Source organism: Gymnodraco acuticeps, unplaced genomic scaffold (assembly GCF_902827175.1).
Source record: "Gymnodraco acuticeps unplaced genomic scaffold, fGymAcu1.1, whole genome shotgun sequence".
NCBI classification, from domain to species: domain Eukaryota; kingdom Metazoa; phylum Chordata; class Actinopteri; order Perciformes; family Bathydraconidae; genus Gymnodraco; species Gymnodraco acuticeps.
Genome location: NW_022992300.1, coordinates 462,445 through 477,500, shown reverse-complemented (window position 1 = coordinate 477,500; position 15,056 = coordinate 462,445). Strand labels below are relative to the sequence as shown.

At 42.4% G+C, this 15,056-nt stretch overlaps 1 protein-coding gene across 6 annotated transcripts; it reads right to left on the bottom strand.

Moving 5' to 3' along the window:
* Positions 1–389: 389 nt before the first annotated feature.
* arnt (aryl hydrocarbon receptor nuclear translocator) lies at positions 390–13,747 on the bottom strand. Of its 6 annotated transcripts, none has more exons than XM_034208000.1 (20): positions 13,421–13,747; positions 12,711–12,804; positions 11,868–11,918; positions 11,705–11,752; positions 10,659–10,872; positions 9,510–9,723; positions 9,292–9,394; positions 9,132–9,197; positions 8,867–8,952; positions 8,668–8,744; positions 8,186–8,320; positions 8,016–8,090; positions 7,417–7,568; positions 7,053–7,175; positions 6,149–6,233; positions 5,557–5,744; positions 3,196–3,391; positions 2,672–2,846; positions 2,456–2,592; positions 390–2,276 (listed from the first exon to the last, which is right to left on the bottom strand). In XM_034208000.1, the coding sequence occupies exons 1-20, from the start codon at positions 13,455–13,457 to the stop codon at positions 2,193–2,195; spliced, it is 2,340 nt and encodes a 779-aa protein (XP_034063891.1). In that variant the 5' UTR covers positions 13,458–13,747; the 3' UTR covers positions 390–2,192. The 6 variants fall into 6 exon arrangements, with proteins under 6 accessions (XP_034063891.1, XP_034063890.1, XP_034063893.1 ...); XM_034207999.1 differs by having other exon boundaries at positions 2,672–2,849; positions 13,421–13,746; XM_034208002.1 differs by lacking the exon at positions 7,053–7,175 and having other exon boundaries at positions 2,672–2,849; positions 13,421–13,746.
* Positions 13,748–15,056: the final 1,309 nt, after the last annotated feature.

Here is a 15,056-nt window from a genome sequence, read left to right as displayed (position 1 = left end):
GTAAACCTATCTTGGACCAGTACAGCATTAGTGCCATCTGTTTTCACCTCCAGGCTGTGAATGAGAAGGGAGAAGGACAAAGACGGAAACCGATCCCAGGAGATACAAACGGATCTCTACCGTCTTCACCAATAAACAGAGACAGGCCAATCAAAGCATGTTGGTTTTTGTTTCTTCATCAATTGAGAACTTAAAACTGTTTCAAGGAAGCGAATAACAGCCATGACTCTTGCATGAGTGTGATCAGTGTAGTGCACGGCTGAAGCGGATATCGGCTATGGACAAGCCTGGAAATATATACAAGTTAGTAATTAAGGATGAAATGATGCGGTGTGCGGATTAACCATGACCTACCACTGAGTGCACAGTCCAAAACAGAGTCAAACATCTTCATTTCAACAATTTAATACAAAAAAGACAAACTCTTTCTCTCTCGTTTAACATTTCATATACATTGTATTTATATATTTGTGTTTCTATGAGTGATAAAAGTTCACATCATTGGAAAAAACAACCTGGATACAGAGCAAACAATAACAAAGATAACACAGTCCATCCTCTCCAAGATGAACACTGGACAATAATCAACATGGGTTTACAGACAAGTCATTTGTCAAAAAGTGTTCCACACAGACAATGGGAACATGTAATAAAAAGGGTCAAATTGAAACTATTTCCACATATTAAAAATCTAAATATTTTTAGAAGCATCGTCTTTCACCCAACAACATTCTTCTATATTACAAACTTTCCCACACAAATTGATTGTATAACACAGACGGTCGGATCCAAATGTTTCTCACAAACTAGAGAACAACATAAACGCTTTGGGCGTTCTCACTTGTAGATCAGATTGTTTTTAGCTCTGTTCATTCCATTTTAATCCTGAAGACCCTGATCAAACCCTTAATTAAATACCAATCAGAATAGGGCAATGCAGACGTCAAGAGATCACAAGTTTCAAAATAACAAGAAAATACTCAGGAAGCATTTCAATTAAATCAGACACTAATACCACATCTCTTCATTTTAAAATCATCAAGGAAAACAGTTACGACAACAAATAAAGAATGGCTTTAAAGATACACAATTCCTGCTTGTTAATCATTGCTGTGAGATTTCTTTCTTTATGTCTATTTTACAAAAGGAGTAAAAGAAAGCCCATACTTGGTACAGGGTAATGCAGAGCGAAAGAAAGAAGAATATGAAGCAAGTCAGAAACCCTACAACTGTGTTATAGTTGATATTGATCCTGTACGCATCAATGCTACATACATAAACACATGCAAACTGTATACATGTTAAAGTCGGCAAGGAAAAGTAGATTGTATACATTTCCAACGAGCACCTAGACAACTGTGAGTAGCCATTGTCACACTGTGTTTGTTGTTGTTATTGAAGGACATCATTCAATGAAGAAAAACCTCACGTGTTCCTCAAGAGGATAAACTATAAATCTACACATTGTAGAATCGCTCCATGAAAGCGGCGCAGAGACATGCAAAGTCATGCTGTGGAGTTCAAACTGTGAGTCGGGTTGGCACAGACAGTGGTGGTTTGCGTGCAACAGCTGAGATATTACAAAAATAAAATAAATCACCAAAGCTGTATATCCCTGCAATTTCCTGAGTTTAAATCAATGATTAAATCGATTAGTCTAAATGCTAAAACAGCAAAAAAACACCAGTCATCAAAGCCTGAGAACATCTAGAACATCTAAAAGGCCGTTTTGTGTGTGTGTGTGTGTGTGTGTGTGTGTGTGTGTGTGTGTTTACTTCCTGTGTATGTTTACCGGAGTGTTTTTGTACAGTCTATTCAAGTGTGGTTGGGTGATTGTGCGTTTTTATATATTTATGTTTTATATATATTTATATTTATCTCACATATCTACAACATAGGTTGTTGACCTTTGGGCAGTGCTAGCTAGAGAATTCTCTTTCAATGGCTGGAATATTATCTTTTTGTCCTTGATTTTCCTCCCCTTGATATCTGCAGTCAGATATATCCCCCCGTCTTTAACTGGCTTGTGGCAGTGCGATTTAAGCCATGCAAAGCAAGGGGAGAGTGCTACTCGCAGGAGCAGGAAGAAAAGCGGAGCAGAAGAGCAATAAGAGCTATATCATATAAAAGCTAGTGAGGGCAAAATCCTCAAGAGGACAAAGGGGTAGACCGGCGGATAAGTGTGGAGCAGGTCACTGGTCGAACGAAGGGTAGATAGGGATCTCAAAGTCATCGCCGTTGAAGTTGGCCGGCTGGTCCAGCATAGACAACACATCCTGAATCAGATTAAAGAGATAAAGAGACTCATTTTAAGTGACAGAGACAGGGAGACTCAATGGTGCTCGAGAGAGAGAGAGAGAGAGAGAGAGAGAGAGAGAGAGAGAGAGAGAGAGAGAGAGAGAGAGAGAGAGAGAGAGAGAGAGAGAAGAGAGAGAAAGAAAGCCTGTTCACTCACAGGAAACATGTCTTGCTGGTTGCCCTGAGCATGAGGATGCTGCTCTGCATTACTCTGCGAGAGCTGATGGCCCGGCCACTGGGGCCACACTGCCTCCGCCGCCCGGGGGGGGAACTGAGCCGCAGACTGAGCGCCATCTGGGATAAAGCAGAGCCGTGAGAGGACGCACCAGGATATCAGAGACTCAGAATCAAAAATGGTGTTACATTAACCTACCATAACCATTGGTGTTGAGGATGGCACGCGCATTCATGGGCGGGTAGTTTCCATTGACGGTGGGGGTGGGAGCAACTCCTGTGGGCATCTGGCCAAAAGAGTTGGAAGAGCCACTGCCATATCCTCCCATGGGAGCAAACTGTGGGGACATGATCTTTGGTGCCTGGGGCGCCACCTGCTGGTAAAACAGGAAGAGTCATGTACTCATTTGTAGATAGACAGTGGTGGATGAAGTGCACAGATTACTTCAAAGTATCAATATAGCAAAAGGAGAGGCTGGAACAATAAAGTAGCATTCAAATGGGGACTACGTTAGTAAAGTAAAAGCATGTGAAAGTTGTGCTTAAGTACTTTTGAAAAGGTACTTTTCTCGATAGATAGGTTGGATGCTAAATAAAAATGTGAGCTTGGTTACATGGATAAACACATACAAGGATCACTATAAGAAAGTATCTAGTTGTATTTATTTGGCAATAAAGATTGATTAAAAAGCAAAACAAAGTTAAATAGTAGATCTTTCTTACCTGGTTATTAAACTGTGCTTGTGGTCTGACTCCAGCGGCCGCACCAGGCCAGCTTCCTGCTGGGCACCCATGCATGGGGCTGTTGGTGCTGGAGGGGGTCACCGACTGAGGGACTACGTTCTGACGGGACATCTGAGCGAGCATCTGCCCCGCCGAGTGTGCTGGCTGTGCCATCTGTGGGGCCATGGGGACCGGCCTGCAGACAACAGGGAGGGGAGGAAGAGCTCCGTTACCTGGCTGTCAGTTACAAAGACTATGTGTAGGAAATGATAAGTACCATTATGAAGGGTTATTATTTAATACATAACAATACTCTTAGCTAGGCAAAAAAACTGTCATGGGGGGGAAAAGCTCACCGCCCTATGCAGTGAATGTAAGATATAAAAGGTTTTTCTAGCACTACTTTTGATGCAATCTGAGCCGCTGTCTGCCACACATCTTTGCATATGAGCAATACAAACATCGTTAATGTTTTGGAGAACAGATAGCAGGGGTTTTCAAAGTGTGGGAAGGTGACCCTCCCCTCAGAGAACATAAGAACAGCCGCGCCCCCCCTCCCAATTATTGCTATTATTATTATTATTGTTGTTGCTATAATGCAGGGGTATTCAATTGCATTTCAAAGAGGTCCAGTAAGAGAACATGTTTTCGCTCCGTCTACCTTTCTCTTTTTTGAGCACGCCATTTGAAATGGCTCCGACTGTTTCTCTCTTCTTGTCTCGTTTCTGTGTTTGAATCTATCGTGCTCACTGACTGCACCGATTTGATTGGCTGAGTAGCATCATCTCCTTAAAACATTAAACAACAACTTTTTTATCTTTATGTTTTAAACATTTTTAAAAAACATTTTTAACATGGTGGAGAAATCCTTATATGCTCCCGGCAACACACTGAACGTCCACTCTGCCTCCTTAGTACACTCACCCCTACTTTAGTGGGAACAATGAGTCTGCGTCTTTGATGCGCACAGGCGGACGATGCGGGGAATCAATGTAGACAGGAATAAACGTAGGTCATCCTCTGGCTGCAGTCTTGACCGCTACTTGCATTTGATCAAAGTAAGTATTAATACAATTAAAATAAAGGGCGGTGCCGGCTGTCAGTGAGCCGTCAACGGCGCGCTGACGATCGGCCGTTCTGTGATTCTCCAGAACACACAGATGGCCAGTCCGCCCGTGATCATACTTCCTCCGTTTTCTGCCAGACGCTGTCTCCTCTCTCACTTTAGGTAACTTCACTAAAAAAATCGATCCATGTTGCCGCTCGCATTAACTAGCTAGATTTCACTGTTTGTCGTTCTTTTTTTCTCACGCTGCGCCTCCCCTGAAGCTCTCTGGAGCCCCCCCGGGGAGGCGCGCCTCACGCTTTGAAAACCGCTGAGATAGAGTATCACCAAACATAATATTGAGATACTTAAGTGATGTAGCTCTGTTCAAATAAACATAGAAACCACTTCCTCACCCCCCACAAAATGTATAAAACAAATAAGAAAGGTTGATGTAACAGCGAGAAACACTAAAAACTGTGTGCTTACAGGAATACATCCTGATGAAATCATCATCACTGTCATGCAGCATCTGGGCCGGCTTAAAGCACATGTTGGAAGCCTTTGTTCTCCGATACGCTTTATATACTGAGTGTTCCCATGGGCCCTGACAGGCTATTATACATTAAGGTGTTCCTGCTATATTTGCTTTGATAGGCAAAACCTTCAGACATGCAAATCAGTGGATAGGTTACATGAATCCATCAGTTCATATCATCTCAGTACAGCGAGGAGCTGCTCTGAATATTCATGTAGTTTACAGTAGATAACAATTAAGTGCTTTAACATTAGAAAAATAGACAGAAATGCTATAACATAACTATTTTAATAATTGATCAAGCAAAAATGGCAGAAAATGTAAATATGGACATTTCCTGATTTCCTTGGTTTTTATATACAATTAAATTAAAACAAAATTAAACTATCCCTGGGTTTTGGACTGACATAACAAGACATCTGGACTTTGAGAAAATAGAAGCACATTTTTATATCCTGACATTTTATAAACCAAATAATGAATTATAATAATATAATATAATAATCAGCACAATGAATTGATGTCGCAGCCCTAATCCTATTATCTTCAGCTGTTAACTTGAGTATATTACTTGACAAAATCACTGTTATCTCCAAGAAATAACCGACTTAAGTCAGATCTCAAGACAACATGATAACAAGCTTCTGGTTTCTGTGCCATGTAGTTTGGTGTGGTAAAAGACGGTCTGAAAGAGCTACACAATGTATCAGATGGCTTTTTGCTCTGCTCTGCAGGAAAACACTTACACAGGCATGTAAAACGCAAGATGACTTCCTACCTGTATGCATCATTGGAACGACCAGCAGCGAAGTTATTGGCTGCTGGGTAGATCTGTGTGGCGGGGGTAGAGGTGGAGGGCAGGCCCTTGGTCTGATCGGGGCCTTGGAAGAGAGAGGGGTACAGCTCGCGCTTCTCCAGGCTATTGCTGTGGGCGGGTCCCGCTGCTGTCACCGACAGCACCGGCACCTGAGGACCACCAGAAACACTCAGTCAGGGGTCACTCTCTTTAAAACTCTCTAAGTGGTGAAACATTGGCCCGACTGAAATGTTGATATTGATCTTAATTCCTAAATGAACCAAGGCATGAACACAGAGTTAAATACAATTAGGAAATCTTCGAGACTTAAAAGCTCTATAACAAAGTATAACTAAGGGTTAGCTGAGGTCGAGCATGAACAACAGGAAGTCAGTTGTGATACTGGGTTCCCCCCGACATCCGTTTGTGTTTTCCTGCTGAACAAACAATCAACATCCTGCAACCGTTTTCATAAGAATGCCTGACCGGTCATTTCAGCAACATCCTGAAGATCTATGCTCGGATCAAACTGCACAAGTACATTCATGTGTCACCCATGGGTGCGTTGCCTAACCTGTGAGAGGGCGATCGGTCTGGCCTCATACAGACCGTCTCTGGCTCCGCCTCCTTCCAGCTCCGCCTGCTGCTGCTGTAGCTGCCTGAAAAGGGAAACCAGAGAGAGAGAGTGGGTCTAAAATAGCCTCATTTCCATTTTCAAGCCCCTCCACTGTTGAGTGAGAAAGCCCAAACACCTGCTGTCAAAATAGCACCGCCACCGGTCACCATGGCAACATAAAAGAGAACGAGGAGAGAAGAGGAAGACAGAGACACAAAAGGTCTGTTATACAAACGCGTAGCGCTAACATGATGCTACACCACCTGTGTTCAAACCTCCATATTATCTACCAACTATTACACATGCTTCCTATCAGAGAACAGCACTATTATTTTAGAGATGCACCGACTGCTATTTTCTTGGCCGAAGTCTTGCACATTTTTTCTTCTTTCTTTCTATTTGAGAAACAACCAAAAATGTAATGTATGCCAAGTGATACCACAATACATGCCCTTCTTGTTTTTAAGGTTGTTTGTCCACAGCTTTTGTTGGACTTGCGTGTGTAAAATTGTGAGCTTTATTTATTCTTCACTCGTGCTGGAGTAGTTCCACACAGACGAGATGTTGCCAGTGTGGCTGTGATGTTACTGTCTGTCTGTGTCTGTTTTGTGTGTGTCGCTGTGTGTGTGTGTGACGTAAAACCATCACGCAGCACAAATTCATCGGACAATCTATCGGAGCATCTCTACTATCTTCGTACTACTACAGGAGAACAGAGACAAACGAGAAGAATCACCCAGAGTGGAAAAGGAAACAAATACAGAGGGAGTGTAGCTTGCTCTAAACAGCAGTTGTCTCCCAGGAAGAAGCAGCCCCTGTTCTCCCATGCGGGGGGGGGGGGGGTAGTCAGGCCTGGTCTCACCTGCCGGCCATGTGCCCCGGACTGAGCATTACAGGAGGGCAGCTCGGGCTGCCCTGACCCAGGGAGGGGGGCAGCGAACCCCCTGGGGAGGAGATGGGAGTGAGGGGGTCCTGAGTCGAGTTTCTAATGGCCCACAATCAGAGATGGGCAGAGGAGGGGGGGGGGAGAAGGGTCAGTGTGTGGCTTATGAAAGTGGTTGGCGTGAGAGGAAGTGGGGATCGAGGGTGACAGGGAAGCATTCAGACAGAGGGATCTTACACAACAGTGACATTTCAAAACGTCAATGGTTTCATTATGGACTGTATTTAATTGTGTAATAAAGTTACACAATCAGCAGTATTGATAAAATCAGCGTGGGACTCACTTGACATTAACATTGGTGCAGATGATATACTCAATCTCCTCTGAGAACGGGTTCTGGAAGGTGAAGAAGCTGGTTCTCATCAGGTTCCACTCTCTGGATTTGGAGCGAAACCGAAACATGACTGACATGACCTGGCCCTTCAGCTTCACCACCTGCGGACACAGCAAGCAGTCACAATCTGGGGTTTTCCTTGAGCATATCTTTCATTTTCATCTTGCATTACTCAAGTTTTACTGCAGGAACATTTGTGTTAATTCAAGTGGCCGAATTCATCTGGTTCACTACAGCGGAGCTAATGCTTTTGTTTAAGCTGAAGACTGAAGTAGTGCAAAGCAATTACGTTTTTGTCATGTCAATTTAAATAACTGCATTCTTTCAAACACCCACAGAAACAGAAGGGATGTTCAGATTCACCAGGGAACTACAAAACAGAACTAAAGGCCATTTACTTAGACATTTTAATCTGACTTCTAATGTATCTACATACAATGCTGACACATGTAGTCATATTTTCTTTAATCCTTTTAAGTGCTTGTACAAAAAAAAACTGAAATTAGAATCGAGTCCTCGAAAAGCTGCACATATTTAGTCAGTCCTACCTGTTGGAAGCCGTCTCGCAGTAAGCCCTGGTCTTCAGCGTGGGCGAGATCCAGAATACTCTTCCCCAATAATTCCTGCAACACGCAGCAGAAAAAAACAAAACACCATTAGCACAAAGGTTGTTGGAGGATGCATTCTCTCCCTGACATTTCCTCCGGCTGAGTGTTACCTGGGGCTGGTAGCCGACAGCGGCTAAGCAGCGGTGATCCACGAAGGTGAATATGCCCTGACAGTTATGGCGCGAGATGAACTCCACCGGAACACTGAGGCTGTTGACGTCTGTGTCACCCGGGCAACAAGTCACCTTAAGGAAAAATGAAAATGAAAAACTGCATTAGCATTATGACCTAAAGGATGCAAGCTACCAGACTATGCTATATATATATAGCGCTTTTTTCCAAGTGCTCTAAGCGCGTTACATTACATATATTAAACATGTAATACATTGAGTACTGTGGACAATATCCACAGGATCAATTTAGGGTGAAGAGTCTTGCCCTGCAGTTTGTTAAAGATGCATACACGTCTGCAGTTAAGATGTAAAGATCCATACCAAAAGTTACATTTCCATAATGAATGACTTTTAATTATGCAACTCTCCTAAGCACAGCAGACAGATGTGCCTATGGACCCACCAGGCATCCCTCATACCTGTAATCTCCCAATGGCAACCAGACAGTAGCGACTCCCCTGAGTGTTGTCCGAGTCATCGTCTGCTAGGGAAACTCCTAAAACATGCAAAAATATATATTAGCATGGAACACAAGGAATAACTTATACAAATGATTTTTCAAGCATCACTTTACAGGTCCCAGCAATATTATGAAGTACATGAAGTGACTGGTTTTACCTGAAGGAGGCCAGGACTTGATGTATCCTGTACAGTGGACCACTACATACTGGGGCTCCCCTTCCTTGGCTGTAGCCAAACCATTCCTGAGGTGATGGAATAAATGATCAAATACACAGCAAATTCAATCAGTCCTGTTACTATGACATATGTATACATTAGGCTTAGTGCATCTCATTGCTTCCTGGCAATGGGGGTTGCTTATATTCTGCACAGTTATCACAATGAAATAAACAAAAAAAAAACTGTTTTGTTTTGTTGTCACCTGTTTCTATTCCTCAGGAAGTTCAGTCTGTTCATGGACAACGGTTCCACAGGACAAGAGCCACACCTGCAAATACACACAGGCCGACACACAGTTATGTATCAACACACACATTGATAGAAATAATGAAATGGATAATTAACAGTAGCGTGAATCACACCTCATTCTGCAGATGAATGATCGTCGGGCTCCCATACTCATTCTGGCGGACGACGGCTGGCCTTCCTTCTTCACTGTTCCTGTCTTCAAGTCCAACATCCGCCCTATAAAAGCAAAGAGACGACAAAATGGACTCAATTTTGGGAGTAATGTTGTGACCATGCAACAACTTTTTTTATAATGACAAACACTTTTGAGATGAATAGTGTATCGTTGTACCTGTGTTGTTATTCTCTGCAGTAGAGAGCTGCTCTCTGAGCTTCTCTGTGTCGTCAGGGTGCAGCTGGTCGTACAGGGAGGACCCCAGCCACTCAGACTGAGCCTGGTTGAGGACGGGTGTCAGGGAGTCAGAGACGTAAACAATGCGGCCGGTCTCACATGACACCACGAACAGGAAGCCGTCGGCTGCCTCCAGGATGAGGTGCTTCAATTCCTGTAGAGAGATGGCAGGCCATTCATAAGTAAAGTGATTGTCATTTCATTTTTTGTGATTAACCCACTTTTAGAACACCCAAATCCCTATATATAAATATATATATATAAACGCCTCCAGCTGCTTTACAAACAACTTTTTAACTACTGTCCAGTTTCTGTCTCCTGCATGCCACACACAAACAGAGACATGCACATCATGTATTAACAAGATGGTCTGGCAGCAATCTAACAAAACTGAGGAGTTAAACTTGTTCAAAATATGTAATTTAAAAAAAGAAGTATAATTAACTAGATTAACCACTTTATTCAGATTATAAGGATATTTGTTTAAGGATGTATTTGTTATTCGTTTTGCACTACAGGTTAAATGCTAAACTGCATTTTGTTGTCTCAATACCTGTACGCAATGAAGATACAATTAAATCGAATCCAACCGTATCTATGAACCATGGGCACTGTCATTGCTGTTTACACTGTGGACCTGGAGAGGGGTGTATGTGTGCTACCTCTATGATAGTGACACCAGTTACTTCTATGCACTTTTCAGCAAGGAGCCCAGGAGGCTCACTTACAGTAAATTACAGTCATTGTGTGTTCATTAAGTTCCTTTTTGAGCGATGTACATGTTGACCAAGAATACGGTGAAATGATTCACAGCAAATTGTGTTTACACTAGTAAGGTCAATGTGCTACTTTAGCTGCTTTTTCACTTGATTTCAATTGAGCTCACAGAGGTTTTGTGTAAACAGTGGGACTTTGAGACCTTTGTATCAAATGACTGCCTCGTCTAAAATTGCTCCACAATCTGAACATACCTTCAGCAAGTTTAAAGATCCCCCCCTGAGAATTCAATCAAACTCAATTTAGTAGACTTTCTTCTTACATTTCACATCTCAATATCTATATTTCCCTGCCTCTGTCAGTTGCTCTTACCTGGTCAGTGAGAAAGGAAGGTTTGTATGATCCATCCGAGTTGGTGTTGCCACTTCCTCTCAGAGACTTCATGTGAGACACGGCCATTCGGAGGATGGTTAGTTTGTCTGGTTTCCGTGCTAGTGCACTGCAGGTGGGCACCATGTCTGACAATTCAGTGATGTAAGCAGTCATCTTGTTCCTCCGCCGCCTCTCAATCTCACTGTGGTTCTCCCTGAAGAGGAGACGAGACGAGGGAGGAAGGAGGAGGTACAGAGGATAGGAGGGGTTGAGATGGGGGAAACAGATGGGCAGGTGGACAACATGGAGTAGAGTTTAGAGTAAATGCTGCAATGCAAGTATGCCAATCAAAGAAGTGGAGGGAAAGAGAGAAAGTGAGAGAAATAATGGACGCAAAAAGCTATAAAATAATTGATGTAAAGAAATGATAGCGAGACAGCAAGAGAGACTGGTTTGAAAGGCCAGTTGGTGTGACAAAAGAGAGCAAGTGCAGAACGAGAAAGACCATTTAGAAGTCCTGAGAGAGGGAGAAAGGAGACAGAAGGGACAGTTGCTCAAGGGGAAAGGATTACCAAAGTGAAAAAGGTCCTTGAGTCACACACAGCTTAGCAGTTAGTTACGCATAACACAGTGTTGGCCTGACAGACACAGCCAGCTGCTTTGGGCAAAAAAGCAAAGCATTCTGGCGGGCACCAAAACAGATGCAAAGAGCAGCAAAAAATACCAGTCATTTTGTGCTGTCTAAATGATGATATGGGGTCCCGACAGGACAGGACTTATTTGCGCATTCAATATTGATGTGGATACAAGCAGGAGAAGGAGCCTTCCAAAGTGGTACCTGGCTTGTTTTTCCTTATCTGCAAAACTCTGATGCTCTTCAAAAAACATGGAAATGAAACCAACCCACTAAAACACAGGCCCGAAAAATAACAAAATAAAAATAAGTGCAAGGGTTCAACAACTATTGGAAAGGAGAGGGAGAGCGGCACTGGGGAAACTGTTGTATCAATAATGTTGTTCCTCTAGTCTACACCCACCCCCCCTACCTGGCAAAACGCTCTTTGTCATTTCCGCCTCCTGATTCATCGTCACACCTAACAAACAAAAAAGAGAAAACCTTTCTTACTATCGAAACAGCCCAAACAATCCCAACACTTGATCTATCACTTCTTCTTTTTTATAATGACAGGAAAACAGAGAGAAATGTACCTGAACAATTTGTTTCCATCATCATCATCATCATCGTCATCAAAGTCTGGCCTGTAATAAGGAGAAGAGAGACACATCAGTAGTTTCACATAAATATTCTCACAAGAACTTTGACCAAGAGTACAAATAAAACTAAACCAGTCAGCAAATTCTCACACAATACTGACATATTAGCAGTGGTGTAAGAAGTATACACATCCTTTCGTAAGTGAAACAACGAAAACCACTGTCAAAATGATCCAATAGAAGAACAATTCCTACTTACTTAAGTAGAAATATGTATGTCTTATCCTTAAAATGTACTTAAAGTATAAAAAGTCGAAGTCCTTATTATACAGTTAAATGTGCCCTGTCAGTGTTTTACGATTTAAGACTATGTTATATTACTTTATTTAAAAAAAACGACATTCTCTACTGTTAGGTATTTCATCTACATCAATGCATTATATGTTATATATCCCATGAAAACCCTGTTTCCCTGAAGTGAAATTAGTTCATATAACAGTCCTGTTTTGAGCTTTGTGACGATGCTTCTTCTAGAAGATCCATAATGGTTTTAAAGCAAATATTAACTGTTTAGTTTTTTAGTTTATTTGTAAAATAATGTTCAATCCTTTGTATTTTCGCTGGACAGGAAGGGCACAATTGTAATCTGAAAGCAAATAGCAACGACAACATGTTTTACTCTGAGATGTAGTAAAGACAAAATATAAAGGGGAAAAACTCAAGAAAAGGAAAAGTATCTCAAATTAGTAATCGATTACAGCAATGGAGAACATTTATTTAGGTTATTTCCACTACTTTATATCAGCACACTGTTAACACTACCACACAAACACTTACGCAGCTCTTCTTTTGTTGGTCCCTTTTGGTACAACAGCCCCGCCACTTCCTTGGGTCCCACTTGCCCCCATACCCAGATTAGGGTCTGGCAACTCTATTTATAACACAGAGGCACAGAAAGACGAAATGTAGCAGGGTTGACAGGTGATTTCCTACTGAGCCTCAAGCATTCAAAAAGGAAACTAAACCTATACACATAAAAGCCAAGTTAGGATAAACGAACACAACTGACAATGGGTTTATTTCACAACCTGTGTATTCATCAGCATTAAGTTAGCTTCACGTCAACTATTATACTTTGAGTATGAATGTTGTAGAGAGCTCACACAGCCACGACACTAAGCTAACGTCAAGGCTACATGCAGAAATCAATCATGTGAGCCACATTACCTAAAAACAGAAACCAAGCTAGCAAACCACAGCTAAATTAGATGTTGGTTAATCTCATTGAGCCATTCAACATATCACAGCAGAGCTTTTTTTAACAGTCAATTCGCTAATGTACCAGGTTAGCATGCTAACACTTATGCAATAACCAGCTAGCCTTGCTGTGGCATTAGCTTAGCTACTAAGCTAACTTAGCCGATGCAGTCACGCTATCTTTAGGAAAGTGTCCTCTTTAGCTATAAACGTCCATAACCGGTGTAAACAGATGCACATGAACATGAATACGTGACGTAATAGTCGCTGTGACTTTTATTGCACTTTACCTTGGTTTGAAGAGGACATGTCCGTTTCGAATAACATAAACAAACAACTTCGGCTGCGGAAAAAAGATCCTCCAAACCCCCACCCCCGCCCCTCCCCCTTGCTAGCAGGGTAGAGGCTAACAAGTGCCTCACAGATTTCCTCACGTATGCGCCTTTATTTTCAGATATAAACGCCCAAAACGACGACTATATCTATTCCGGGGAGACCCGAGTGGATTTACAACAGAAGCGAAAATAACAGTTTATGTCCTCTTTACTGTTTTCTCCCGGTTTAGGTTTAAACCCCCATATCTGTTCAAGATGGCGTTTCAGTCTGTTAGGTGAACTGTTGGGAAATCCATGTTAAGCCCCGCCCCGCCGGGAGGGACACGCAGGTCTGTAAAGTTAAAGCACCCCTGTTTACAGAGGTGCGAGGCGAGCACATGTGACAGGCTGGGACTGTTTGGCAGTGGTGGGAGAAGTACTAACAGGTATTTTACTTTATAAAGAAACAATACCACCATGAGAAAATGCCCCACAATAACAAAAAGCCACGCTTTAACAATCTTACTTACGTAAAATAATAGCAGTGTTAGCATTACAATGTATTTAAAAGCACCAGAGTAAAGGTGCTCATTGAAAGAGTGCTTAAGAAGTAATCTCTATATCAACTCCGGGTTTTTATTAGAGTCTTTGCTCTAAATATGACCAAAAACAAAAGATGATGGGTCTTATTTCCGACTGCTGATATGCTTTAATAGTTATAGTTTGCCATGCCTTTACTAGAGGCAACATTAAAATGATGCCTGGGCAATAATAGTTAGACTATTATTTAATATATATATTATTCAGGAATGAGTCAGTATATCAATCTTACTAATTATTTTAGAACAATTCCAAATGTTAATAATAATAATAAATTGTATTTGTAAAGCACCTTTCATTGCTAAAAGCAATCCCATAGTGCTACAGGAGGCGTAATAGAAACAAAAGTTTAATCAAAGGCTTTTTTAAAACAGCAAGGTTGTTAGGCCTGTGGAGTCCTCAGGTGGTCTGGGAGGGAATTCCACAGGTGAGGAGTAGCTGCACAGAAAGCCCGATCCCCCATTGTGCAGAGTTTGGTCCTGGGGGGGCGAAGCAGACGGTTGGTTGTGGAGCGGAGGTTGCGTGTGGAGGTTTGTGATGTGAGTAGTTATTTGAGGTATGAAGGAGCATTCCCGTGGATGCACTGATGGGTCAGTAGTGCGATCTTGTATTAGATCCCGAATGAGACAGGAAGCCAGTGGGGGGAATAAAGAACGGCTGTGATGTGGTTGTACTTTCTCACCCTCATCAGGATCCATAGCGGCACTGTTCTGTACGTATTGGAGCTTCTGAAGGCTCCCGCTAGGAGTCCCGATGAGGAGATCGTTGCAGTAGTCTAGCCTTGAGGAAACGAAGGCATGGACCAGTTGTTCAGCATCTGCAGGGAGAGTGTGGGACGGAGTTTTGCAATGTTCCTGAGGTGGTAGAAGGAGGTTTTGCACAGGTGTTTGATGTGGGTGTCAAAGGTCAGATGTCGGTCAAATCTTACACCCAGGTTGATAACTGATGCAGAGAGGGGTATGTTTTGGCCAGAAAAGGTCATGTGGGTTATGGGGGATGACTGGACCTGGTT